The 27,262-nt window shown below is 40.4% G+C and overlaps 1 protein-coding gene across 2 annotated transcripts in view; it reads left to right on the forward strand.

The window, feature by feature from the left end:
* PTCH1 (patched 1) overlaps positions 1 to 27,262 on the forward strand; it is an 82,981-nt gene that overhangs the window by 23,803 nt on the left and 31,916 nt on the right. For both annotated transcript variants that reach the window (XM_066604081.1, XM_066604080.1), the window contains exons 3-13: positions 15,654 to 15,843; positions 16,815 to 16,884; positions 18,201 to 18,292; positions 19,169 to 19,367; positions 20,614 to 20,735; positions 22,347 to 22,494; positions 23,804 to 23,935; positions 24,118 to 24,273; positions 24,884 to 24,982; positions 25,360 to 25,485; positions 26,822 to 26,940. In XM_066604081.1, the coding sequence (XP_066460178.1) occupies positions 15,654 to 15,843; positions 16,815 to 16,884; positions 18,201 to 18,292; positions 19,169 to 19,367; positions 20,614 to 20,735; positions 22,347 to 22,494; positions 23,804 to 23,935; positions 24,118 to 24,273; positions 24,884 to 24,982; positions 25,360 to 25,485; positions 26,822 to 26,940 (1,453 nt within the window). The remainder of the gene's footprint in view (positions 1 to 15,653; positions 15,844 to 16,814; positions 16,885 to 18,200; positions 18,293 to 19,168; positions 19,368 to 20,613; positions 20,736 to 22,346; positions 22,495 to 23,803; positions 23,936 to 24,117; positions 24,274 to 24,883; positions 24,983 to 25,359; positions 25,486 to 26,821; positions 26,941 to 27,262) is intronic.

Here is a 27,262-nt window from a genome sequence, read left to right on the forward strand (position 1 = left end):
CGGCAGCAATTACACTATGAATTCTGCAACATAAACACACTATTGATATGGTGGCACAGTGGATTTCCAGCTGAAAACTTTTCCCATCCCATGTGAACCTACCTAAATAAACCAGAGACTGAGCAAGCATCCTTGCTGATCTTGGACTCTTTGGGCACCACCAGTGAGAGTCCCTGGTTTTCTTTAATACTTGCATGTCCTGCAGATTCCAACTCCTACACCTCTCCTGGAGATCTAACCAGGAGATTGAGACAAGGGGCCAGCTACAGTATAGCAATTTGTGAATTACAAAAAGTTTTTTTTATGGGAGTTGTGTTCAACTGCTCGACATCCATAGGTGAATACATCCTCAAAACCCCCTTTCTGCTTATTTTAATTGTGTGCCCAATGAAGTGCGCTCTCTTTTCTTTTAATTTTGGGTGATTATTACAAGCGCATTGGTAACTTTATTTTCTACCTAATTCTCATCCAGGTCTATGAAGTCACAGATGTTTGATTGGATTTATAAAATTGATTAAGACCATTGATTAGCACCTAATGATGCCACAAAAATCTTGTCTGTTAATGAGGACTAAAAAGAAAATCTTCTAAAAGTTGATGACTTCAAAAAAGTTTTTTTTTTTTTTTTTTAAGTCTAGCATTTCAATGAAAGAATATTGGACTTTGCCATTCATTTTGCTTAGAAAGTGTAGGGCTTTCCCCAGATTACCATTGCACCATTAAAATAAGTTTGTAACAAGGCTCTGATTTATTTTTGAGGCACATTAATGACCGTGCTAATAATGACTTGGATGCAGCAATTTCTTGTAGTGAAATTGGAGAACAAATGTAAGCAATGTGATATTTCCTGGAATCATTTCCTTCAATCCAAAGGCTAAGCAGGTTGACTTTTTATGCTCCCATTCCCTTTCCCAGAATGCATACTCATCAGCTCTTTACTTTTGTGTCAGCCTCTTCTGAATAGGCTCCTTCATTGATACTTTACTGTATGCCGTTATTACATATACATATGTTCTATAAAACGGCATCCTTCTACAGGTTTTATCTTCAGCCGTGTGAGTAGAAATCAATAGGAAAACATGGATATTAAAACAAGTTTTCTTTCTTTCTTCCTTTTTTTTTTTTATTTCTGAAATCATTGCTTAAGGGCTTCTGGCCCCCAGCTCAGGAATCCTGACCAAAATGCCAGAAGTATTACACAGTCAAGGATTGCAATGTAAACAGTGCTCTCTGCCATAAGAGCAGGGTGGTCCATTTTTTTTTTCTTGAAGGAGGGGGAGAGGAGGGAAAAATGCCTGTGCTCACAGCACAGTAGTTGTAGTGTTATTTGTGTTTTGGCTGCACAGATGGGTTTTTCTTATGAGCTAGTATGAGAGTACAGATGAATTAATATCTTGGACAGGCAGGAACTAGCATCTGAAACTCTGAGATACTGTGTTAGAAAATGCTGCTGGGATATCAATGCTTGGTTTGGCACGATAATGCTTTGTAACTGGAAGGATGTGTGGAAATGTATATGTGCGTATGTTGTATTTTAGTAATTGCTATTTAGTATTGCGGGTACTGAGTACATGTGGACTGTGGGATATCCGTGCCACACACATTGTGACTGCCTGATGCAATCTTAGAAGCTCTTGAAGAGCGTCCTCTATTCTTATCTGTTTGTTGTTGCTTTTTTGTTGCAATAAACATAGATCAGTGTATCAATATTGTAACAAGGGAGAAAGTGGAAAAATAACCATAAAAGGGCTATGTAACACCTTACATTTATTATAAACAGATACAAGACCTGGAAAAACATGGGAGAACAGATGGAAAGGAAGTTATGGGATATAGGGCCAAGTCAAGACTTGGGCTTGTAAAGAACACTGCAGTGTTAAGTGTGAAAAGGGAGGTGAGCCACTTTATCTGGACAGCAAGTTGGATAAAGTACCCAGTGCTGATTTGTGCTATGTCAGTACTGCTTGTCATCACCGACTCATTTCCAGAGTGCATGGAGGTATCTTAGGAGTTAACAGACGGCTTTGTTCATAGTATTACTTTCCTTCACACTTAAAGTCTTGGGGTGAGGAAGGTACTGTGAAAGATGTTTTGAGAAGTTTTATGTAAAGGCTGGGTCCATGTAAGAACTATGAGTACAGATGGGAAAAGCAACAATTTCATTGACTTTTGTATGAAACTTGTATTTCTTTCTTGTTTTTTGGACTTCCAAGAAACTGAAAACTAAAAAAATGTACCCCAGAACACCTGTAGTATCGTGTGTTGGAAATGCAGTCACAATCTTGTGTTGGTTGTTTCCCACTGAAGTCAAGCATAAATGGAGAAAATTGGCTTCTCCCTTATTGGGTTCTTTTTGTCTACCACTGGATCAACATTGGGGGGTAATAGGCTGAACTGGATAGCCATGTCTTTTTTTTGGCCTTATATACTATTTTACTATGCATGTGGGAGCAAAGTGTGTAGAGGATAGGGTTTGCAGACACCATGGAAGTGATCTTTTATACATGTTACTTGATAAAGGGCCACTGGCCCAAAAGGTTTCATCTTATTGAATGATTCCACTGAAGCTTAAATACTTCATTGATTTTTTTTTTATATATATACAGAATGTCATTTTAAGCATCCATTATGTATCTAAAAGAAGCTTTTCCATGGAAATCCATTTTCAGCTAGCTGTATTTGAAGCTCCCTTCTTCACTGTGCCTGCACTGTCATCTGTGGTGCTGGCACAGCAGCTCACATACTATAGTTTATTAACGCCTTCTTTTTATTTTATGGTTTTTACATATATTTTCCCCATATCTTAGCTGTGTAATCCTCCTGGATTCTGTGTTGTATAGTTTCCCCAGGCGCTGTGAAGAGAAGAAGTCCTCTTGTGCTGCAGACAGCTTCTCCTCTTGATATCGCGCCTGCTGCCCACTGGACCTGATGCACTGTGACAATGTCTGAGTGCATCAGGTTGTTAGTATTGCTCCCTAATATACAGAATAGGTTGATGAAACATATTGCAAAAAATGCTTTTAATCACCTTCAGTGTAAATTAAAAAAAAGGTAATGACAGTTATAGTTTAAATGTGAATCATATACTTTATGCATAAATTCAAGTGTGCTGTTCCACTCTTTGGAATTTGATCTATTTCTATGTTTCTATACTAGAGAATGTAAGGAATTTTGAAATATATATTAGTGTAAAATGCTTTTTTCTCCACTTATTAGGCCCTTTTCTTCCTCTCTCCTGAACTGTTTACTCACTTTGAAAAATTGCTAAAATTGGTCTTGGTAAACAAGATGGATTACAGGTCACTGACAGATCAGATTACATGCTACTCATAGAAACCTATGGAGAGGAGTGGGGGGCGGGAACTGAGTGAGAGAGAATTAGAGAGACCTACAGAGATGCAGCTACAGCTAATAGAGTTTACTGTCTCACAGCTAAAAGAATTACATTTACACTGCTCAGTACTTCTTTATAATATCAGCCCTGCTGCTGCTTCTCTGTATATGGTAGAAATAGTGGAGCAGGATCTCCTCTTCTCTGTGTATGCGAGACATCATAGCAGTTAAGCCCCATTTACACGCAAAGATGATCGCTCAAAATTAATTCAAAACATAGGGAGAATGAGAGTTTGAGCGATCATTTTGCATAAGCTGCTAATGGGCACTAATGCCCATTAGTAGATTATTAGTTTCATTTGAATGTAAAGGAGCCTCCCTTCGCTGTATGCAGATAACAGCAGGTGGTCTGTTATCTGCATACATCCCCTTTGTTCTGCTGCGGGACTGCAGCTCAAAACAATGTTATCAGCACTCCCATAGAGAATAACAGTGTGCGGTCCCTGCTATCAGCTGCCCAGCTGAACGATGGATTTTAAACTCAACATAAAATCTTTGTCCGAAAAGCTAACGATGGTAGCATTTACACGCAACGATTATCGCTTAAAAGACATCGTTTGATCGAATTTTGAGCTATAATTGTCCAGTGTAAATGGGGCTTTAGTCTTCACCACCAGCTCAGGGAAAACTGAGGATTAGAGATGGAGCCTGCAGAGGAGAAAAATTCCATCTACAAGTCATATGATGGTCAAAACAGTGTTGTTCTTCATGTACACAAATCTCAGCCTATTCTGGAAAGTCACCTAAAACAAGCACCCAGTTGGATTTTGGGAAAGGAGTAGCAATCTGGATCTAAGTTTACAGTTCCTTAACCATGTTTTGTAGTTTATTTTCTAAAGGGACATGTCGGATGCGCTTCAGGAAGAGAGCTGTGTCAGTTCTTGGCTCCAGTCACTCTGTGTCTACGATCTTAAACGTTTTATGGTTCTTTTACCTCATTTTATATGTTTCATTGACCGTGGCATCGAATCACCAACCATTTATGACCAAGTGAAATTTTAGGCCGATTTTTTAAAGGCAGAACGGGAAGCGGCGTCAATCGGCTACAAACAGTACTTCTAAATATTTTGGTCCAAGGTGTGTAAATGCTGCATGCCCCATGTGCATATGTAGTACACACTAACACATAAAATATGTGCAACAGTTTCACAGGACTTGTGAAGAAATGCCTCTCTCTTTGTTTCCCACACCAATTGATTTATCATTTTGCTTGCAAGCAGACTTTGAGTGTTAGGGCACGAACACACTCACTTTTCTATCGTAACTCTTGTTGCGGACCGAAACCAGTTGACTTGAATACATTTTTCTGTGGCCTGAATGAAGCCAGCAACGTGGAAAAATCTTGCCATTCAAGGCTGTCTGAATGTACATTTCAGCCACACAGTAAGCTGCATTGGTAGGCAGTGGACTGCTAAATACAACCATTTTTCGCAGCAGAGAGTTAGACAGGTGATTAGCATAATTAGCACAGAGTAGGCTATACATATGGTAATGTTAAATGTGTAAATGCCAGCTGCGGTGTAAAATTTATGTCAGGGGTCGACAGGGTTGTGCGAAAGTATTGTGTTACCGCTGCAGGTCAAAGCCTCCTTTGCCTACACCCTTTTCTCTTGTTGGTGAATGCAACTGCAGAATAGAAAAGCAGAAATATAGCAGATAAGGCTGCGATTGAGGAGCAGAGCGGTAAGCAACAGGGGAAGTTTTTACCCCCCCCCCCCTCCTTCCCCACTATAAAATGCCCAGTAAAACTGTGTACCATATTTCAAACATCAGCTGAATTACTGTGGTTTCTAATGATACATGTATGGCTTACGTGTGTATGAAGCCTTTCTTGTAGCAATTGCTTTTGAGATGTTTGTGGAGCAAGATGTAGCCAGTCAAATGTGACAGAGTAAATGTAATAGTAACTCGTCAGTGCCACAGTTTTGTAGCCGTCTGGCTGAATTTGGAACCAGAGCCAAGAAAAGTCCCTATGTGGTTTTTGTGTGCAGTTTAGTATACTGGTTCCCCCGGCCCCTCCAGACGCCTTAACCGCAGCATTCTTTAGAAATTAAGATTTACCTTTTCACATAAACGTAACTTTTTTTATTTTCTAAACAGGACCCACATTGTAAGGCCGAGACGTCACATTTCTTTGTTATACTCATGTCAGGTTCTTCTCTTCTTCTTCTTTTTTTTTGCCAGTAGTGGTGGTGTTGACAGAATATACTTCACACCACACTGACCTTGTGATGAAACTTCCTCACGGCCGCAGGGGGTCCTTATGAATCAAACCCTAATCCAGCTAATCCTGATCGCATCAAAAATCATGAAAGTGGCCCCCAGTGCTGTGTGTTTCTCTGCACAGATGCAGCGAAGGAACAGGATTGGGTATAAATCAGTGCAGTATGATGCTGGGGAGCCTGTGTGAAGCTGGGGGATTCCTTTGTGTTTTGCCCCATGCGGCCTCAAGTGGAAAGCCAATGAAAGGAGAGTTGGAAGCATAATGAGAAGTGTTCAGAGCCATGAAGTGATGTCAGCCTTACCAAGTCAAGACAAGAAAAAGTGGAGTTAACATTATGCAATAGCCTAGAGAAAAGAGGACATAATTTGTGCCTCTATTTTAGTTGTATTTAGTTCATCTATTTGAATTCTTTATGTTGATTCGCATGCTCTTGTAACGCACGGCAGCTTTTTAATATTTTTTTTTTAATGTCCTGTATAAATAGACTGCTGTCCCGGTATACTGATATGTTTGTTTGTATGTGGTTAATCAATGGTAGCAATACATGAGGAAAAGAGAGTGCTCTAAAGGTGGTATAATTATTCTGCATGTGTTAGGTTGCTAAGCGGAGTTGACAGTGAGCTCCTTGTTTGCAGTGCTGTCTGTTGAGATTTCTGAATGAACCATTTAAGTATCCAGTGAAAAATAGGCTGCATGACAGGTCCAATGTTGTGTTTGGAACTGGTGGGCATGTAAGAAATATGGAGACAGGGAGGGCCATGACAGACAGCAGTTTCATGCTGGGGGAGCGTTGACCTGACCTGATTGTCTCTGACAGTGAGAGCAGTTCTGCTTCGCTGCAAGGACTTTCAATAGTAAACCTTTTAGGTAACAACAGATGGCATAACAAGCAGCTGGTTAGGAATCTTTAAAAAGAATGGCGAGGTCTGTTTTTTTTTTCTCGCATTTACTGTACTTTTGTTTCACTTATTTATCATCTTTCATTAATTCTTGCTTGGTAGGCTCTCAACAGTTGGAAGTTTTCATGCAAGTATTATAAATGACATTAGCCTCATAGTTGTGCTTTTGTATTACTAATATTATGGCTTCTGGTTTCTACTTTACTTGAAGGGGTTTTCGCACTACTTTAAAATACTTTTGCAACCACTCTTAAGTCCTGCCTGGTTGCTGCTGACTAGGGCACGTGACTGATGCAGCCAATCACTAGCTATAGCAATGACCTGTGGGAAGTGATTGGCTGCAGCAGTCACATGTCCTGGTTAGTAGCAACCAGGAATGAAAAAATGGTTGTGAAGCAATACTAAGTAGTGAGAATTCCCCTTTAAGGGTATGTTTACACGTGGCGGAAATACTGCAGAAATTCCACAGCATTCCCACATCTAAAATGAAATAAAAAACCATGCCATTGGTGCGGATTTTGACTGGAAATCATCTGCGTATCCGCAGTTGATTTCAGAGGATACAGTGCTCACCTCCAAAGTCTTTGTCTGTCAGTGCTTCCTTCACCTGGTACCCCTGAACATACCTGTCCTGAGCGCAGAGCCGCTGGTCAGGTGATGCGGAGGTGGCATGTTTCTGTGTAAACATACCCTAAGGCAGGTTTGAGTAAGATACATAAATTAAATCTATGATATTAAAAGTTGCGATGGTTACTGCATTTCATTGAATTGTTCGTGTCTAGATCACATGTTTTGCTCGTATCTTCAAAAAAATCAAACACTAGTATATTTTTCATAGCTGTCCGGGAACCAATGTGTGTACAAATTTTCCATTGATGCCTGGTTGGGTTGTTCTGATCACTGGTCAGTAAAAAAAAATCATATAGGCTCCTTGAATGGAACAACTGGCCTCTACACTGTTCAGTTTTCCTCCAAATCTGATCTAACCTTTATCTTTAAAGGTCACTTTTGCTCAAGTGTACTACGGGAGCACTTATGTAGTGACCTACCTGCAGATGTGCTGGCACAGACTCGCCTCGTAGTTTGCTATTAGAAAACAAAAACTATATACTTACCTATTCCTCCCCCGTCAGTCTTCTTACTGCATCTTCTCTCCACCGATTTTCTCCTTGCTCCTGCAGTCCCCCAGGTGACCTCCCCTCCAGCCGGAGTGATTCTTCTTCATCCGGTGACGAAGCGTCCATTCTCTGCAGGTCAGTGTAGGTTACCCCACTAGGGATGTAGCGTTCACAGCCTAGCAGGGAGTGTTGAGCTATTGCCGAGACTGCGCATGCACTCTGTCTCTCTGCAATAGTACATGAACACTCGGGGCGAGATAGATCGGCATTCCTTCCTAGGCAGTGAACATTAAGTCACTGGTGACATAACCTATGCTGACCTGTAGGAAGAAGAATGCAGAGAATGTATGCTCCAAAACAAGAGCAAGAGGATCCGTCCAGCTTGTGGTACGGTGACCCGGGGGACTGGAGAAGATAGGAGAGTACAAGATGCGGTAGGAAGACTGACAGGGTTGGATAGGCAAATATTGATTTTTTTTTTTTTTTTTTTTTTAAATGACAGAACCCCTTTTAATGCAGGCCTTATGGATGTGCCATACAATGGAGTGCACAGTGGTTTATTTGCCCTCACATAGTCCATGCACATGGCAATGGTGTATGCATGGGCCCTTACCAGATAAATGGAATTGGACAATGGCCGTGGGAAAAAAAACACTGAAGCACACATCTGAGTATCCTCAGGTACCACCAGCCTTCCTGTATTAGTGGTTATAAGTTTTATAGTATCACACTGTCATGGGATTGAGTCTTTGGATTACGTGTTGTTATGGCCTGGTATATGTAAGATGTTGTATATTAAAAAGCATATATGTGTTGATCTGGTGGTGCAGCTTTTGCGTTAGATCTTATATCTGCAAAACTGTGTTAAGTATGAAAGCCATCCGGATTTTAGGAGACGGCTAGCTAATGTGCCTAGAGATTCGCTGCTTATGTCTTAACTTCTGTTACTGGGAGTCTAAAGAATTGTATCCATTCTTGTTTGACCAGTCTGTATGTATTTACAGTGGATATTTTGTTGCTGTTTTGTCAGGTGGTGTTGATGATGGGTTTTTACATGCGGAATTATTAGTGTTATGAATAAAGGAATACATAGTTGTAACAAGTGTGCCTTAACAGCTTGTCACAAACACTGTCATCATCCATATTGTACAGGGTGTAACACCATTTCAAGTTTTCGTAGTATTCAATGAAGCAGCAGGGTCGTCACCCCACTGTGATTGCATTAAAATAAGGGCACTTATTTATTTATTTAATTGTGTACCAGAATACATCATCACCGTATTTTGTATGATTCAAGAAAAAGTACTTTGGACTTTTTTTAAATGATCTTTGAAATTGCAGGAAATAAAAAAAAAAACTTCTAAAGTGTTCTTTCCTGTATGTCAGTATCTCAATCCAAAAGGAGTCTAACCTAAATTGCCTAATTGAAATAGAGTTTTTACAACTTTTAGACCACAACAGTGCAGAACGATTGTTAAAAAAAAAAATCGCTGAATCGTTCGAATTTGAACAATAATCATTCAGTGTAAACACGGCCATTGATCGGACGATAATTTGTTCGCTTATTGGTCATTTTACGCAAGCATGAAAATCATCATTGGCTCGTTCGCTAATCATTCGGTTTAAATACTGATCGTGAGCGAACAATTTATCTACCTGTATGAATGGGCCGCATGAGCATGCTCCGGCTGTTTTTGCCATGTTGCAATTTGCCATTCTTTTTATGATAAGGCAGAAGCTGTAGCTGTTTTGCCAAGAGTGATTTGTCTTGGTTTGCAACACCTAATTAAAGGTGAAAGTCATCACTAACCTGATTGCTTTAGAAAAATCCACCATAGATTGGATACAAGTTCTGAATTTGTGCCGCAGTCTTCTGTTTTGAAGACTAGAGATAAAAATGATTAGTTCTTATAAAGCATGGTTGCAACAGCGTTAAGCTGACGGTACACACTAGATAATTGTCAATGTTGAAGAAACTGCTGACAGTCCGATGCTTATGGTGGCCTCTTGACTGGCATAAGTGGGGAAACTGCCACTGAGCATGTTCGATTTCAATCTTCCCAATCAATGGTTTTGCCAGGAGATACGAGAGTGCCTGTTGTTGGGGGAGATAACTGTCACCCAAAAAACTGGTAAGGAAAGTGTTGAGGTTTTCCATGCAACTTTGATTGATGTTAACCTTAGGATAGGTAATCAGTAGTTGATCGACTGAGGTCCACTGCTTGGCACCCCAATTGATCAGCTGTTCCGGCTCTGTCATTGGCAAAACACACAGGGTTCAGAGCAGAAACAGAGCGGCGGACCCCAGCTGATCAACTGACAGCCGTTTCAATGGAAAACCTTGCATTGCACTGTGTGTACCTGGTGCGGTGCTGCCGCTGCCCGCATTGAGTACAATGGGAGATGCGCAACGCGAGAGCATGCTCCAAGATAGGACATGCTGCGATTTACCGCTCGTGTGTATGACACTATTCATATTCGTGCGAGATTTGTGCAAATCTCGTGTAATTCTCTTGCCCGTGTGAAGCCGGCATTGTACTGAAGCTTTTTCCATAAAACTGTATATCAATCTGTTCAGCTCCTCCTGTTCTATAACATGATGCATGCAGAAAGGACTGCATTGAAACAGGTTCCCTTTAACCCCTTGATGTCCTATGAAGTAATTGTTTTTCGCACAAGGTGTGTTTAGAGGGGGGTTCTGGGAGCTGAGGCCACTCCATACCTGACATCACCCTGAGGAAGTAATACGAAACGTACATTGTGGTGTTTGCTGGAGTTCAGTTCACTAGATGGGTATGTTCATATTATATAGTGACATCTTTTTTTTTTTTTATCCCATATACATTTTTTTTGTCATGCAGGGTTAATTGAACCACCTATGTCTGTTGATGTTTGCATCGTTATAGGGGTGGTGTGTTACAATATTGCTATTTGACATCTAGATTATTCGTTTAATTACTGCTACGTACAACATACACTCATTGTCAAAAAAAAATTCAAGCACCTAGAAGGAGTTGTCAGAATCATATAAAACTTTCTCTGTGTGATTGTAACGTTGATATAAGTGATTACAATATCAGAGCAAAAGGAGAATTTGTTACGTAAAACTGAACCCTTGAAAGAAGGCTCTAGTACCCTGTTGTACTGCCTCTAGCTTGGATACAAGATGTGATACAGGCGGGCATGGAGGCTCTAATACCCTGTTGTACCGCCTCTGGCTTGGATACAAGATGTGATACGGGCAGGCATGGAGGCTCTAGTACCCTGTTGTACCGCCTCTAGCTTGGATACAAGATGTGATATGGGCAGGCATGGAGGCTCTAGTACCCTGTTGTACAACCTCTAGCTTGGATGAAAGATGTGATACAGGTGGGCATGTGGGCACACAGGTTCTTTATGGTATCAGCCCACATTTGCTGTAATTGAGCCTCTAGATCATCCAAACTTGTAGGCTGTTGAAGTTGGTGTCCTAGATGGTCCCATACATGTTCTATTGGCAGGTCATGGAATTGTAGCAATGTTGTGGAGGCATTCCTGTGACACCCTTTCTGTGTGCGGCCAAGCATTATCCTGTTGCAAAAAGCCTCTTGGAAGCCGCCATGACAGGCACCACATGTGGCTGTAGGATTTCCTGAACATATCGCTGTGCTGTCATTTGGTCTCGTACCACGATGGCCTCCCCCAGATCAGCACACCAGCAAAAAGGGCAGTGTGCCACTCCACAGCAAAGGCAAGATTGAGGTGCTCACCCCTAGGTCTCCAGACACGAATACGGCCATTGTCTGTGCCAAAACTAAACCTGGATTCGTAGCTGAACACAACTCAGTTCCACTCCGTAGCAGTCTAGTTTTGTCATTCACAACACCACTGCAAACAGAGGCGACAGTAGGTATCAAAGGCTGTACATGTAATGGGCGCTGTTTGACCAAATGCCCTTTAGCCAAGCTCCTGTAACGATGGTGCCCCCTGTCTCTGGATGGCGGATAACGAAACAGTTGGAGCTGCTCATGCGTGCGGTCTATCGAGGGCCTGAGCCCGGTCACCTTGTGTAGATGTTCTCACTCATTCACTGGTCCCAACACCTCCTAACAGTCTGGGCAGAATGGCCCAGGTGGCAGGTAATTCGTCAATACAACCATCAAGCTTTTCACATTCTAATAATGCGCCCTCAAACTCTGATAACTGCGAAGTCTCTACGATTGCATCGTAGAAGCAATTAGTATATATGTGTACATAAATGTGTTTGACACATACATAAAAAGGACATCACTGTGTATCAATAAAGTAACCCAAAATATGTTGTTATAAAGTACACAAAGTATAAATGACTACATTATAGCGATTCCAGAATATGCATGACCACAGACAGATCCATGCGAGCCCCACAGACACATTGCTTGCCCGCATGAATAAACCCCACTACATGCATGGAAGCTCGCAGTATTAGATACCAGTATCAGAAATATGCTTGTCACATGCAAGTAAAGGCACCACATGCACCCCAGCCAAACATAATAATAAAGATATGAACTCTTAAGTGGATGGCGTATGACTCCATTGTGTGTTACGGGGTCTATCTTTATGGGAGTTGCTACAAAACTATGAGAAGGAGGTAATTAATTGATGCACCTAGCCGTGTTGTACAGTCTGGTGTCTTTGAGTCTGTTGGTAATAGTTGTCAGCTGTTTCACATAGCGAACAGGCAGCCGCAATCTCAGGTAGCTCAGATCGCAGTCATTTAAAACCTCATTTAGACGAACTCTTCTTAGCCGCGCAACAAAATCGGATCAAAAACTATAGGACATTCGCGGCTGAAATCGGCAGCCGATATTATAGGCAACCGAAAAAGATAGGTCTTGCCCTATCTTCTGATGGAAACTCGCTGGCAGCTCACAAAGACTACTATGGGAGTGTATGCTAGCTGTCAGTAAAAGGAGAGGGGGGGGGGAGTGTTTTTTTTTCTTCTATTTCAGTCCACTTAATACAGTAGTTATGTCACGTGATTTTGGTCAGGTGATGCAGAGGTGCGCTCAGCAGTGGTTCCAGTTGCTGGACGTGAGCAGCACTTTAAGTATCTGTACTTGCTACTGTTAAGTAAGTTCTGTAGTTGAAGGGCTATTGTCAGATCCAGTTTTTGATGCTTAAATGCCGCGGATTTTGGTGCGGAACGCACCCTAAAAGGCACTTTCTAAGATTTTTTTTAACTATAAAATTTAGCTTCCCCTGACATAAAGCAAGAAATAGTCATATACTCACTTCTCCCGCTCCATGCATTTCCCGCGCTGCCGCTCGCTCCTCACTACCGGTGTTTGTATACAGGCTGCAGTCCCGCCTGTTTTAAGGAAGGTCACAGCCAAGGACGGAGCTCAGCGATTGATACTCTATTTATAGGATTGGAGATAAGTGTCTGATCTGATTTGATCGGTGGGGTCTGACTGCTTGGACCCCCAACTGATGACAATGAGGGTATTTGTAACACTGAAGGAATGGAACGGCAATTAAAGATTACAAGTACTCGCCAATATTTGGCAGTCCTACTAAAATGAATAGAGCAGCAGCACACATGCTCAATCCATACTTTAGACAGGGGCTCATAGGACCACCATTCTCGTGATCTATAGGGGTCCCAGTGGTTGAACCCCACTCATCAGATACTTACCTTATATCCTATGGACAGGGGATAAGTGTTAGGGCTCATTCAGACAAGCGTATTAAGCCTATGTATTACACAATACACATGTAGCATGCGTAATAACTGTGTATTTTATGCATCAGACTATAATGGTGTGTAATACTTACCAAAATAGGACATGCTGCATTTTGTTTTCCGAACGCATAATATGCAGGTATGAGTGGTCCAATGTAAGTCAATGAGCTTTTAGCACTGCGTATTACCTGTGCAAAAAAGAAAATCACCAATAATGTATTCACTGGGTCTTTGTACTCATGTAGTGAACTGATTTCTGCAGGAAGCAGACAGCTCTGGTCTTACTACAGTTGCAGGCTAATTTCCCACTGAAATGAATTGGAACTTTGCCTGCAATACCAAGCCTGGCCACTGCAGTAAGAACGAAGCTAAGTTCGCACTGAAATTAATGGGAACTTTGCCTGCAATACCAAGCCTGGCCACTGCAGTAAGAATGAAGCTATCTGCTTCCTGTTGAAGAGCTGATCATCGGGCATCCTGGGTGACAGACCCATATCAGTCTACTATTGATGCCCTTTCCTGAGGATATGCCATCAAGACTTCACAACTGGGCAACCCATTTAAAGTTGACACAACCCTCTTTATGTTGCTTCAGAAAAGCTTTACTAATTTTGAGTGGCTACGATTGACTTGCTCCATATGTATTGATCTTTTTACATTTTATGTAGTTTTTCATAGTTGGGTTATATAATAATCTCCTGGATTTCTCCATCCATTTATAATTTGCCAGAAGTCAAACTTTTATATCATCAACTAAAACTTGTATTTTAATGCATGTATAAATGCTTTAATTGAGAAATAGCTTTGCCTCCATGGCGTCCTCTCTGTTAAATTACACAGCAGTTGTGGAAATAAATACCCCACCCATAGGTTGCCATAACTCCCTTTTGATTTTAATGCAGAGTGGTATCACTTGTATAGACATCTCTTTATTGAACCTCACAAACCCAGCTATTATGATATCATGAATGTAAGTTATTGGGAGTCTGTGAAATTAGAGCAGTTAGCAATGTGACATTAGAAAAGAGCAAACGTTGCCACATACATTAGACCATTTTAGCAGGATCAGCTAACTATCAAATGTATATCTTGACCCTCCCCCTGATAGCAGAGGTGGGGGGAAGATGGGTCATACATGTTGAAGTTCAACATGCTTAATCCTTTGTTTGTGGTCCAACCAAACATGCGAGTTTGAGGGGGAATTCAGAAGAAATAGCTGTTTGTTGGCCAAATGAGATATAGGATATTTTAAGGGTATGGCTACTTTAAAGCTTCTTTCATATCAAACAAGCAAAATATGTTATTCTGCCCACCAAAACCAACAAATACATGAAACTAACTGAAATAAACTCCTAACTCCATCAAAACCAGCTGAAATCAACAATAAAGTTAGGACCCTTTTATGTGGCATAAGTATTGTGCAAATCACTTTTTAGATCAAGCGTTTTGCTCAATCATTGCGCTGTGTGCACGCATGCTGTGAAAGAACGACTAGCGGTAAATCGCTAATTGGATCTTTCATGCTGACCTAAAAATCATCTTCCGTCTGCCGCTGCATCGATCTATGAATGGTGGCCTGTTTACTGTAAATGGATGTTGGTCAGCTGGAATGATCCCCAGCCCAGTCCGCCTCCATTGGCTGAGTGACGATTACTCCTGTGTAATAAAAAAAAAACAAAAAAAAACAGGAGCGACCATTGCCTGATAGTCATCCGTATAAAAGGGGCTTTAGTAGAAAGGGTGCTTGAAAAAATTTTTTGTGAATACAGCCTATCAATTTGTGGAGTCGTCTCTGTTACTTTTCACTATCTCCTACAAAGCTCAGCTTCGGTAACATTGTTGCAAAGGAAAATTGTTTTAACAGTGCCAACTTTTTTTTTTTCTACGTATGGATGTGTATACATAAAAGCCATTGATCATGAAATGTGCTATAGAACCAGACTGTTTATACAAGTGCAAGAAATTGTACAAAAAATGTTCAGTCTGCTCAGTATAGAAAGCCTTCTTAAAGTGATTTAGTTTCTCCATATGGAAGTCTTATATTCAGGAGGGGGTAAAAGACTGGAAGAAAAATTAAGGCTATTTGTAATGTAATTATTACTCTTTTATGGTTTATTGTAGTTGTCAACAAATATCATCCGCATATCAGAGCTCAGGAGAAAGTACCCCGCAGCTGCTTAAGTACTTCTTCCCTGGCAAAGATTTCTGAGAATAGTAGTTCAGTAGCTGTCTGATGGCTTCATGTTCTCTGGCATTGTAGAAGTGCTGGATTCTTGCTCTCGGAATAATCTTTAAATGTATTTTTCTTGCAGTTGGTGGACGAGTAAGTCGTGAATTAAATTATACTCGCCAAAAGATTGGAGAGGAAGCCATGTTTAATCCACAGCTTATGATCCAGACTCCACTAGAGAATGGTGCTAACATCCTAACAACAGAAGCTCTGAGGCAACATCTTCACTCAGCACTTGAAGCCACCAAGGTGCAAGTCTATATGTACGACAGGTAAATGCCAGATATGCAAACCATACACTGCATAGCTTTACAGACCAGGGCATGTGTTTTCCTATTTATTTTGGATCCAGGTTCTATGATCTTTTTCTAAATGTTGCTTTCCCTACCTATCTGTATCCGTTTGATTGTAAGTCCAATGTTTATGCTTTGCACGTAGGGCATGCAGAATGTGGCTCATATAACATTCATATTTGAATTGGTTCTCACATTCATGTTGAGCATTAAAGGAGTTGTCCAGTTTAAAACTATCCTTAGGACAGTCCATCAATAGTAGATTGGTGGGGGCCTGCCATTTGGGATCCCTGTCGATTAGCTATTTGGGAGCTTATGCACTCAACTGATTTCTGCAGGAAGCAAGAGAGCTCTGTTACCACAGCAGTGGCCAGGCTTGGTATTGCAGGCAATACTGACGTGAATGAGAAGTTTTCCTGTAATAACAAGTCTGGCCACAACAGTAGGAACGGAGCTGTCTGCTTCCTGTAGAAATTAGCACAGTGCACAAGCTCACCAGCCCAATGAACAGCTGATCAGAGCGGGTTTCTGGGTGGTAGACTCCCTCTAATTTGCAACTGGACAATCCTTTTCATAAATGGGTCTGTAGTTATATAAACTTGCTGACTTTGAATCTGGTCTTTTTTAAAGTAATTTGTCCTCCTCCAAAAATAGTAATATGTATATGGATGCATCTTAATTGTGAACATTCTCCTTAGACATAAGTGGTCCTTTTATGATCACAAAATGGATGTGCTTATCTTTACCACCATGTGAAAGCCCCATAGATTAACATGGGGTTCAGTGTACAAACCATGTAAATACAGATATGACACAGACTCAAAACACACTTGTGTGAAATTGGCCTTACTCAGAAAACCTCAATGGTAACTTCTGAAAAACAGACGACAAGATTCCATAGTGCTTTTGTTGTACAAAGAAATACATTATCCTCCTTTCTTATCCACTAGGCCATGGAAACTAGAAGAGCTTTGTTTTAAATCTGGAGAACTTATAACTGAAGCTGGGTATATGAGCCAGGTAAATATCTTGCATGAGAAAACGTATATTGCTGCTGATGACTGTTAAATAACTATTAAAGAAGCTGTGTGTGTGTGTGTGTGTGTGTGTGTGTGTATGTATATATATATATATATATATATATATATATATATATATATATATATATAAATTATATATTAGTGCCCAGCCTATGCTGTCATTGCTGTTCCTCCTCCCCTTACTCATTTAGTTTTTACCAAGGACACTCTTTTACTGTAAAATTCAAAGTTACTATAGGTCTGGCACAGTTAGTCCCGGCAGCCTTAAAATCCCAAATTCACGTAAATTTAGAGGTGATACTGCACAATGTGAAAAACAGGGCAATCGCATAGTCTAAGTAAGTGACAACCATTAAGCTAAAATGATGTCCTGAGTTGTTGGCATGACCCTGCCCTCACATGACCCTGCCCATTAAAGAAGCTATGTGTACATGTAATATATATATATTAGTGCCCAGCCCATGCTGTCATTGCTGTTCCTCCCCACCTTACTCATTTAGTTTTTTTAGCAAGGTCACTCATTTACTGTAAAATTGGAAGTTACTATAGGTCTGGCACAGTTAGTCCTGGCAGCCTTAAAATCCCAAATTCACCTAAATTTAGAGGTGATACTGCACAATGTGAAAAACAAGGTAATGGCATAGTCTAAGTAAGTGACAACCATTAAGCTAAAATGATGCCCTGAGTTGTTGGCCTGACCCTGCCCTCACATGAAAGTCTTTCTCCCAGACTTGGAGAAGTTTAAAGGGGTTGTCCACTTTAGGCAATCTTTTTGTTATAAGGGCCCCCTAATGATAAACTGATTTCAGGGTGATCAGCTACTGGGACGCTCAGCAATTAGCTCCAATCAGTGGTAGAATCCAACAGTAGAGGGTTTATTCACCCTGTAGAACCACCTTTGAGGTTAATCAAGTATTACATAATACACATTGAAATCACTGACCTGTCCATGTAGCTATGGATTACCTAGAGCTACATGTTGCGGGTACTCAAGGAGGAACCCTCTATATTTACTCAGAATTACCTAAAAGTGTTTTGAACTTGGGACTTCTAAACCAGACGACTTCAGTGCCAGTTGAAAACCATCATGGTTCCAAATTTTGAACCATGATTCTTTGCTTAGACGTCAGTTTATTGTGGTGTCCCTAATGCTATTTCCTACATCTATGTATAACTACTTTCTGCCCAAATTGATCGTGAACTTGTAATCTCCACAGCAATGCATCACGATGTATGTGGCTTGAGAATGAAGAGTAAGGCTATTAACTGGACCAACCTTTTTGTTTAAATTCCTAGATCATAGAATCATTATACCCTTGTTTAATTATCACACCATTGGACTGCTTTTGGGAAGGAGCAAAACTTCATTCTGGAAGGGCGTATCTACCGTAAGCAATTCATTTTATTCTCTACAGTTACGCTGACGGCTAAAATGTGTTCCATTTACTTGCAGAATTCCTCTAAAAAGGTTGATGTTTCTGGGGTTTAGATGTAATGTGCATGCACTTTTCCTTTTATTGCTCCCTTCTTGGGAACGTTTTGTAGTATGTGCTTGGGAATGTGCTTGTAAAGCTTAAAGTATTCAGAGGCATACGTAACTGGGTTTCTTTTTATTTCATTTGGTTAATGAAACAAAAAAAGCTGCATTTTAATTCCCATCTTAGATTTTTTACAGTTGAGCAGCTTTTATATTTCATCGTCCACATGCAACAAAGAGTTAATTGTTTTGTGCATTTGGCATATGTTGGCATTTTTGAGTAATTATGCAAGAGTTCGTGTCTGAGTAATTGTTCATGTCCTGGTTTGCTTGTCTCTGAAAATAAGCAATTTGCAATGGCCATCCCCTAACCTACAATGTGCGGCTCTGGATGTAGGACGTGAAGCATTTTCACTTTTCTAGTTGGGAGACTTGAAATAATGACTTAAGCCTGGATGGGCAAATACAGTTTGGCATAGACAACAAAATGAGGCAGCCAGAAAGTCTTTGTAATCTGCCCGGCTGAAGCTTGAAAAGTGCCAGTTCTGGTGAAGCAGCAGTAGCCACTGTAGTGGGAGACATTGCCAAGTCATCAGGCTTGCTTAAAAGATATTTTCTGCTCCTGCCTGCATTGTGCTGTTACTACTTTCTCGCTGATATAAATTTGTCATCATTAGTTTTATGCTTTGCCTCCCACTTTGCCTTTTCCTTTTCATTCTTTCCAATCAGCTACACTACAGCACAGATTGTATGTTGTCATGTTTGGCTCACACTCGTTTCTCTCCAGAGGTAAACCCACTTTACAATGGACAAACTTTGACCCCATGAGCTTGCTGGAGGAGATGAAGAGAGAAAAGTTCCAAGTAGACATCTGGGAGGAAATGCTAAAAAAGGCTGAGGTTGGTCACGCGTATATGGACCGCCCCTGCCTCAACCCATTAGATTCGGATTGTCCGCCTACGGCACCTAATAAAAATTCAACCAAAGTGAGTTCATACATAGGATAATGTTCTTCAAGCTGTTCTTAGAAAAAGACCTCTGTACTATTAGTTGGTAATGGTGTACAAATCACATAATTAATTTGTTTCTGTATGCTACAAGGCATCTGCTACAGTTGCTGTAAAGCAAATACAAAGAAAAGCACAAAAGAGGAGTTGTTTAAACTGTAATAAGATAAAAATGTTTAAAATATGGTTTGTAGCACCAAGAATTTTCATCAGCTGTTTGGGTTTTAAGTGCATGTGTTAAGATCTAGCCGGACGTAATTATTGTGTCCTTAAAGGACGAATATATACACGCTTCGTACAGATGTGGATAACACAAAAATAAAATAAGGATATGTAAAAGGTGGGGAAAAGGGGAATCTGACCCAAGTCTACTGATATGAGGAGGCCCTACCTAAAAATGGAGTGCTCGTCCCGATAAGGGCGACCCCATGTCAGGATCTTGGGGTGATCCTGATTCTCTCTAGATGGTGACAGGGATTGTGGCAAAAATTTAGATGTTACACTAGTATACGAATCACAGATTTACAGGAGATAAGAGATAACAACACCCCAGATAAAGTAAACCACCAGACACACTTAACTGAGACATAGGACTGGACCATAAGGGTCCCTTTCTGCAGGACGGCCATCGCTTCTGACCTTACACAGGAACGATAGTCATTCAAGTGAATGGAGACAGAGTGGGCCAGAATCGTTCCAGCAACACTCCTCCATTCACAGCAAACAGAAGTTACTCAAACATTGAGTGGCTCCTATTTACATGGCCTGGTAGTTACTTCGTTTTTCGCTCTGCTAAAAAATAAGTGACTACAATTTTCTTTAAGGGCCCTGAGAGCAGCCACATGTACACAGGACGATTATCGCTATTTACAGTGATAATTCAGGTGATTATCGCCCCCTGCAGAGTATCCTTAAATCACCGATTTAACCAGAAACCTCTTCAGACTGAGAGTATAACTGGTGTCCTATTAGAGGAGGAGCCAGAATAAATGTGTTCAAACTAAAGATGACTGGCCAGCTGGGATACACACCTCCCAGCCGACCAATCTTTCCATGTAATGTCTCCGTCGGCACCAAATTGAAACCGAGCATGCACTGACTTGAGGATCACATGGGCCCGGGGCTGACATTGTGGCATCACCCGAGTTCTGATCCACTGACATGGCCAGCGAGCCGTGACAGCATGATTCACCTCACTTACCTTTGTCTCGTATTTTATTTTCAGCCTTTGGATATTGCCCTTGTGATGAATGGAGGATGCTATGGTCTTTCAAGAAAGTATATGCACTGGCAAGAAGAACTGATTATTGGTGGCACGGTGAAAAACGCTAGTGGAAAGCTTGCTAGGTAAACGTTGCAAATAGTTTTCTATGATTTGTTCTACCTTTCTCTTTGTTTATACAGTCATAGTTGGCCAACATACTAATATGAGGATTCTATAGGCTGGATACCTCTATCAAGTTTCTTAGTCATGAATAACTAATATACACCCATTATTAATTGACAGTTATAATCTTTAGCCTTATAGGGGTATTCCTATATATCACATTTATGTCTTATTCGCAGAGTCTGATCGTTTGTACTTTAAGGAAACCCATCACATTAAAAATGCACTCCAATCTGCGGGTAGCATATTATATAGCAGAAGGAGCCGAGTAGATTCATATGTAATTTTGCAAGAAAATATTTAATAAAACTAGTTATTTATTCATGTAAAGCTCTTATTCAGGGCTTAGGAATCCAGTGGGCAGTTCTATTAGTGATTGACAGATATCTCTGTAAGCACATGCATACAGGGAAGACTGTCAATCACTAAGTAGAACCACCCACTGGACTCCTTAGCCTTGAATAAGTAGAGATTTACATGACTAAATTACTAGTTCTTCTGAATCCTCTTTCACGAAACTTTATACAAGTCTGGTCTGCTCCTCCCATTCTATAAGATACGGCCAGCCAATTGGAATGCGTTTTAAATGTGATAGGTTCTCTTTCATCACAATCATGAATACTCCTTTACTTGCTACTTGGTAGACCGTAATCAGAATATTTTAATTTACCTTTTTTCAGCTGTAATTGTATTGTGCCATTCTTTACCCATAATTGCTTGTCCTATAAGTATCATCTGGCTTATTAACCCTTTCCAATCCACTGTCTGACCTCTGAAGACATTATGATTTAAGGCTGTAAAGCTCCGATGTTGGAAGACATCCGTCAGGGTTCTCTTACTGTATATTGCCAGCCTCTCTGCTGTCGAAGCCTATCCAACGTGTCACCTCATGCAGTACTGGCTTTAGCCAGCATATAGCGCTGTTGTATAAATGCAGAAAAAGAGTAAACCCCCTAGGAAAACCAGAATACAAATTGGATTGGAAAGGGTTAAACTACACTATATGCAGAGTAGGCGCAAAAAGTGACATCTTCTATAGGAAAAGTGTATATATAGCAAGTCATTATCAAGTACTGCCACATTGTATGGAAGGAGAATTTTTTGGAAAAACTTTTTGCACCATTTGTTACTATAATCATTTACATCTAACGGCATGTGTAAGACGACTTTCTTGTAAATTCAATTAACTGAATGCAATGTGATTACATAGTAAAGAAGGGAAAGACTTGCACTCGTCTGTTTAAACAATAATCATCATTTGTGTACTTCCTAGATTCCTGCAGAGTGTCAAGAGTTTAGTCTGGTAGAGCTCTCAAGTCAAGCCAAATTTTTAGTGATTGCAGACAGGGTTTCTACACATGGCATTGCAGCTAGAAATGTTGTTTTCTTATATGTGATATTGACCTTTTGACTTCTGCTTAACAAAGGGAAAACTTAATGACTCAAGGCTCCATCGCGTAGAATTTTATATTTCTGTTAAATGCACGCACTTTAGAAAAAGGAATGCAACAGTGTCTACAAAACTTACTGGATTTGCTAATAAAATATTTCCATGCATTTCTATGTTACAGTGCCCGAGCATTACAGACTATGTTTCAGTTAATGACTCCTAAGCAAATGTATGAGCACTTCAAGGGATATAATCATGTTTCTAAGATCAATTGGAATGAAGAGAAAGCAGCTGCCATTCTGGAGGCCTGGCAGCGGGATTACGTTCAGGTATGACCGAAAGTTTGGTATATGAAGGGCTCGCCACCTATAGCTAAGTTTTTTTACATTCAAGTATACCTAATTGTATGGCCATTTAAAAACTTTTGGTGGTATTCGGTGTTGTTTCCATCACGTTTCATGACTTGGCACCACCTGTGTTTACAAAGGTGGCATGTATGAAGTCAAGTTCACTCTTGTAGAGATGGCCACATTAGTATTGTTAGTGATTGGAAATCTCCTACTGTCCCATACACATATTGCTATGCTGTTCTAGTATGATCTAGATGTTGGTTTTTTTGAGTTGTCTTCCCCATAGACTACTGTAAGGAGAGTCTAAAAAATAAAAAAAAAATAAAAAAAATGTCACTACAGTTTGCAGTTTTTGATATGTAGTTTTCTATTGAAACAACATGAAGGACATTTCCTAGAACACTTAGCCTGCAATCACACAGCCATAATTTCATAATGGAGCCACATATATGTAGAGGAATTGAGTTCGTCATGTATAATCAGAAAATGATTTCCCAAGTAATTTTGTTGTAAACCTGTTTTTGGCTCTTTCTATACAACTTCCTCATGGAACTTCCCACAGCATTCAATTTGTAGGTTAAGTCCCCATTCACTATAAATGAGCTAGTGTGAGACCAGTAACTAGTTCTGGGTCAACATAAGATATTTACAGCAAACGAATATAGAAGCGTTGCACTCGGAAGAAGGATCCAAAAATTCAGCTTTTTATATGTTACGTATTCTAGCTAAAATTTACTTATAATGTTAAATGAATTAGTAATGGCAAAAAGGTTTCTTTTCCTAGAGGTGTAGGGACTTGCCAGGGTGATACTTCCTAATATAGGATGCAGGCTAGAGAGAAGAGAACTGAAATAAAAAGCAAGTGTGACTTGTAAGGAAAGGTGTCTGGAACACATTAGTGAGCCAGAGGATCTGTTCACAGCTGCGGTCCCATTGGTGAGGTCATGTGACATTTTTTTGGCCTTTGTTTCCCTAGCATTGACCTTTGCCGAGCTGCATGTGACCTTTGTGAGTCAGCCAACCAATTAAAACTGAAGGCTGCTCTACTAGGCAATGTCTAGAAGACCACTGCGGAGTGATATATAGGAGATGAGTGATGGCTCTGCGGCATCTGTATCTTCCTCGTAGAGATATAATGTCCATTTTAATATCTTTCAATGAATTTAAGTAAAATCAGGACCGACGGGGGATTTGGCACCCTGATGGATTGACTTACTTGTAAGCAGTTGTCGAAAGTCTTCTTGCTTGGCTTTTCTTGTTGTGACATCGATTTCTCCCTTACCGTTAGGTTGTACATCAAAGTGTTGCACAAAATTCGACTCAGAAAGTCCTTCCTTTTACGACAACTACACTGGACGACATCCTCAAGTCATTTTCAGATGTCAGTGTCATCAGAGTTGCCAGTGGCTACCTGCTGATGGTAAGTCCAACTGATTTATAAGTCAGCTAGATGACAGATGTAAGCATGGGGCTTTGACACTTAGTAGGTTAACATGCATGTCAAAAATGGTTTCCTCCTTAGAGAATTGCTAAGGGTATGGGGTGACCTGCCACATTTTAATGTGGTTTGCTTTTTTTTGTTTCCAAATGTTTCATTTGCAGCTTGCCTATGCCTGTTTAACCATGCTGAGGTGGGACTGTGCCAAGTCTCAGGGTGCCGTGGGGCTGGCTGGAGTTTTGCTCGTTGCGCTTTCAGTGGCAGCAGGATTGGGCCTGTGTTCATTGATTGGAATTTCCTTTAATGCCGCAACAACTCAGGTATTAACTTCCATGCAGCACATATTTCATCTAGAATACCATAAATTGCATGATTTGTGAGAAAACTGAATTAAGGCTGTATTATTATCTTATTTATGTTCTCCATCTTACATTCAACCACCATTTTTTTTGAAGCTACCATTGCAAATGTTCATCCTAACTGTGGCATAGGAACAGCAGCTTCTTGCAGCTTGCAAAACAGCATTTTTGTATTTCGCTACAATCCATCTTAAGAATGTAGCCCAAGGAACGGCAGACAGGCTGCCAGTGCCTGCTGACGGGCAGCAATGAGGAATTTGAATTCCCTGCGGCTTCCTTTCTCCATGATCAGAATGCTTCCACTTCTCCAATAATAGATGTATATTAGAGAACCGCTATTTATGGAATTCCCTAATTTATTAGTTTAGGTTCATTAGAGGTGAGCCTACACTTTAATTTCAGTTCAGACTATTGAAGAGCCAAGTAAATGCTGCCTTTCGTACATAGACATTTTTTGCATTCTAATATAGCAGCTTCTGAGCTGAATGGACATGTTACTTAGGGTGCATGTATGACTGCCAAAGATTGTATGTGCGTGTCAAGTGTTCACTGCCTGCATTGTTCCCCACAGGTTCTGCCCTTTCTTGCTCTCGGGGTTGGTGTAGACGATGTCTTTCTGTTGGCACATGCGTTTAGTGAAACAGGCCAAAATAATAGGATTCCATTTGAGGTAATTACAAAACTTTAACTTGAAAAAGTCTCTTTGTTTGGAGGTATTTATCCAGGAGGCATGTGTCCTGCCTTAAAAATAGAGTTCAACATTACGTTATTCAATGCAGATTTTGGACCGGCGTTCTCCATTTTTTCCGTGGTATAGACATTAGATTATTCGCCTTCTGTTTCTGTAGAAAGTGCCCGCTGATTGCAATTACACAGAAAATGTAGTTTTCCAGAGCAATAGCACCGTGGACATACAGTAGCAATCAATTAGGAGTGGAATTTGCCAAACATCATGTGCCCTGATGATCATGTGAAAATAAAGCAGTTTTATTCCCCAACCCCATACTTAATCCATTTTATTCATTTTGTGACTTTTTTAACTTTTAGGACAGAACTGGGGAATGTCTAAAAAGAACAGGCGCTAGTGTTGCCCTAACCTCCATCAGTAATGTGACTGCCTTCTTCATGGCTGCCTTAATACCTATTCCTGCACTCAGGGCTTTCTCTCTTCAGGTAAGATTTTTTTTCCATGGGAACTCTTGTGTAGAGTTTGAGAATAGTTTCTGTTAGCTGTACCATACATTACAATCTGTTTTGTAAGTGCATATAGGTCTATTGCATGTGCAGACCTCTGGATGAGCTGATCCCTCATCTCCAAAATCTTGCTGGCCCCTGAGTCTTGCAGTGCAGAGATTGAAGGAATTCTTGTTTATTGTGGAAGCATTATTAGATTTTCTCTGCTAGATATTACCTGAGTCTTCCTTTTGTACAAACCACCTGTACAGCAAATAATCACTGGTTTTACACAGTCGTTAGTCCATCCTCAAGTATGGAGATTTCTGCATACCAGCACCCAATCTTCTGAGGCATGAAAAATCAGCTCATCTAATACAACAATCCGAAGTTTTAGTTTTTGCCCTTGAAATTGTTTAAAGTGATACAGCATCCAGTGTAGATAGGTGGGAGCTAATTGCCGTATTTGCTTCTGATAAGTTTGCACTTGTAGAGATAAAATAAAGTTTGTGTTTAATGCTTGGCTTTTAAAATCTTTCTAGAAAAGAATTAGCAAAAAAAAAAACAAAACAAAAGTAGCAATTTCTTTTGGTAGCCTCTCTCTTAGCGCTGCCTGTCACCTTTCCTAACCTCTGTCTTGAATAGATAATAGGTAATGTTGGAGTCATATACTGGACAAAAAGAGGCTTTACACAATAGCTGGATAAAGAAGGGAGTTACTGAGGAGCAGCTGTAATGTGGAGCTTGAGCTGACAGGCGTCCTCATCTGCTCATCACTTCAAGCTATGCAGTACACCCACTCTCCCTGTGTGGTCTGCCAGGAATGGCAAAGAAAACACACATACCTTGGGCAGGGCCCCATCGGAGGAGGCATACTAGCTTTTCCCTGGGTAGTTCTAGCACAGACCTCCCATTCTTCTCTGACATCAGCTACAGGCAGAAAGCTCCAGATTTTCAAACAGTGAAACCTTACAAGGGCTTTAAATGTGACCAAATAGGAAAGCCTTGTGTAGTCTAGCAGATCAGTATGGATCACTTGCTGTAACGGACATGTGGCCCACTTAGTAACCACAGTATCGCAAGAGAAACCGGAAAAAAAACCCTCTGCTATGTTTGCTTATAAACCTATATAAAGTATATGTTTTATGTGTTGGATACATATTCAGTGTCTGTAGGACAAAATCATTCTAAATGGTTACTTAGCAAAACTCCTTTTCTTATGAATGTGCTTTTCCTCCTACATCTTTTCTTAATAGCTATAGGAGATAGTATTTCACTGGCATTTCTTGTTTCCATTGATGTATAACTACTGTGTGTGAACTATTTTCTACTGCAGGCTGCTGTCGTGGTGGTGTTCAACTTTGCCATGGTTCTTCTGATATTTCCTGCTATTTTAAGCATGGACCTGTATCGTAGGAGAGACCGCAGGCTGGATATCTTTTGCTGCTTCAGCAGGTAAATATTTTTTGAGTATATTTAAGAGCAAACTTTAACACTAGGATAGCTTTTGGGGTTTTGTAAACTTTCACACTAGGATAACTTTTGGGGTGTTACAAACTTTCACACTAGGATAACTTTTGGGGTGTTGCAAACTTTCACACTAGGATAACTTTTGGGGTGCTTTTTTTTTCAATAAACCTTTCGAAATTCATATATAAAAAAAAAACTTATGAAAATATAATGTAATGTAGTGTTATTGTGCTCATTGCCTCTACCAGACAGACCTGCTTTTATTTAACATGGCAGCGGTATCTGTGCGTTTTCTTGGACTTACTTT

This window comes from Eleutherodactylus coqui, chromosome 5, assembly GCF_035609145.1.
Source record: "Eleutherodactylus coqui strain aEleCoq1 chromosome 5, aEleCoq1.hap1, whole genome shotgun sequence".
Classification (NCBI taxonomy): domain Eukaryota; kingdom Metazoa; phylum Chordata; class Amphibia; order Anura; family Eleutherodactylidae; genus Eleutherodactylus; species Eleutherodactylus coqui.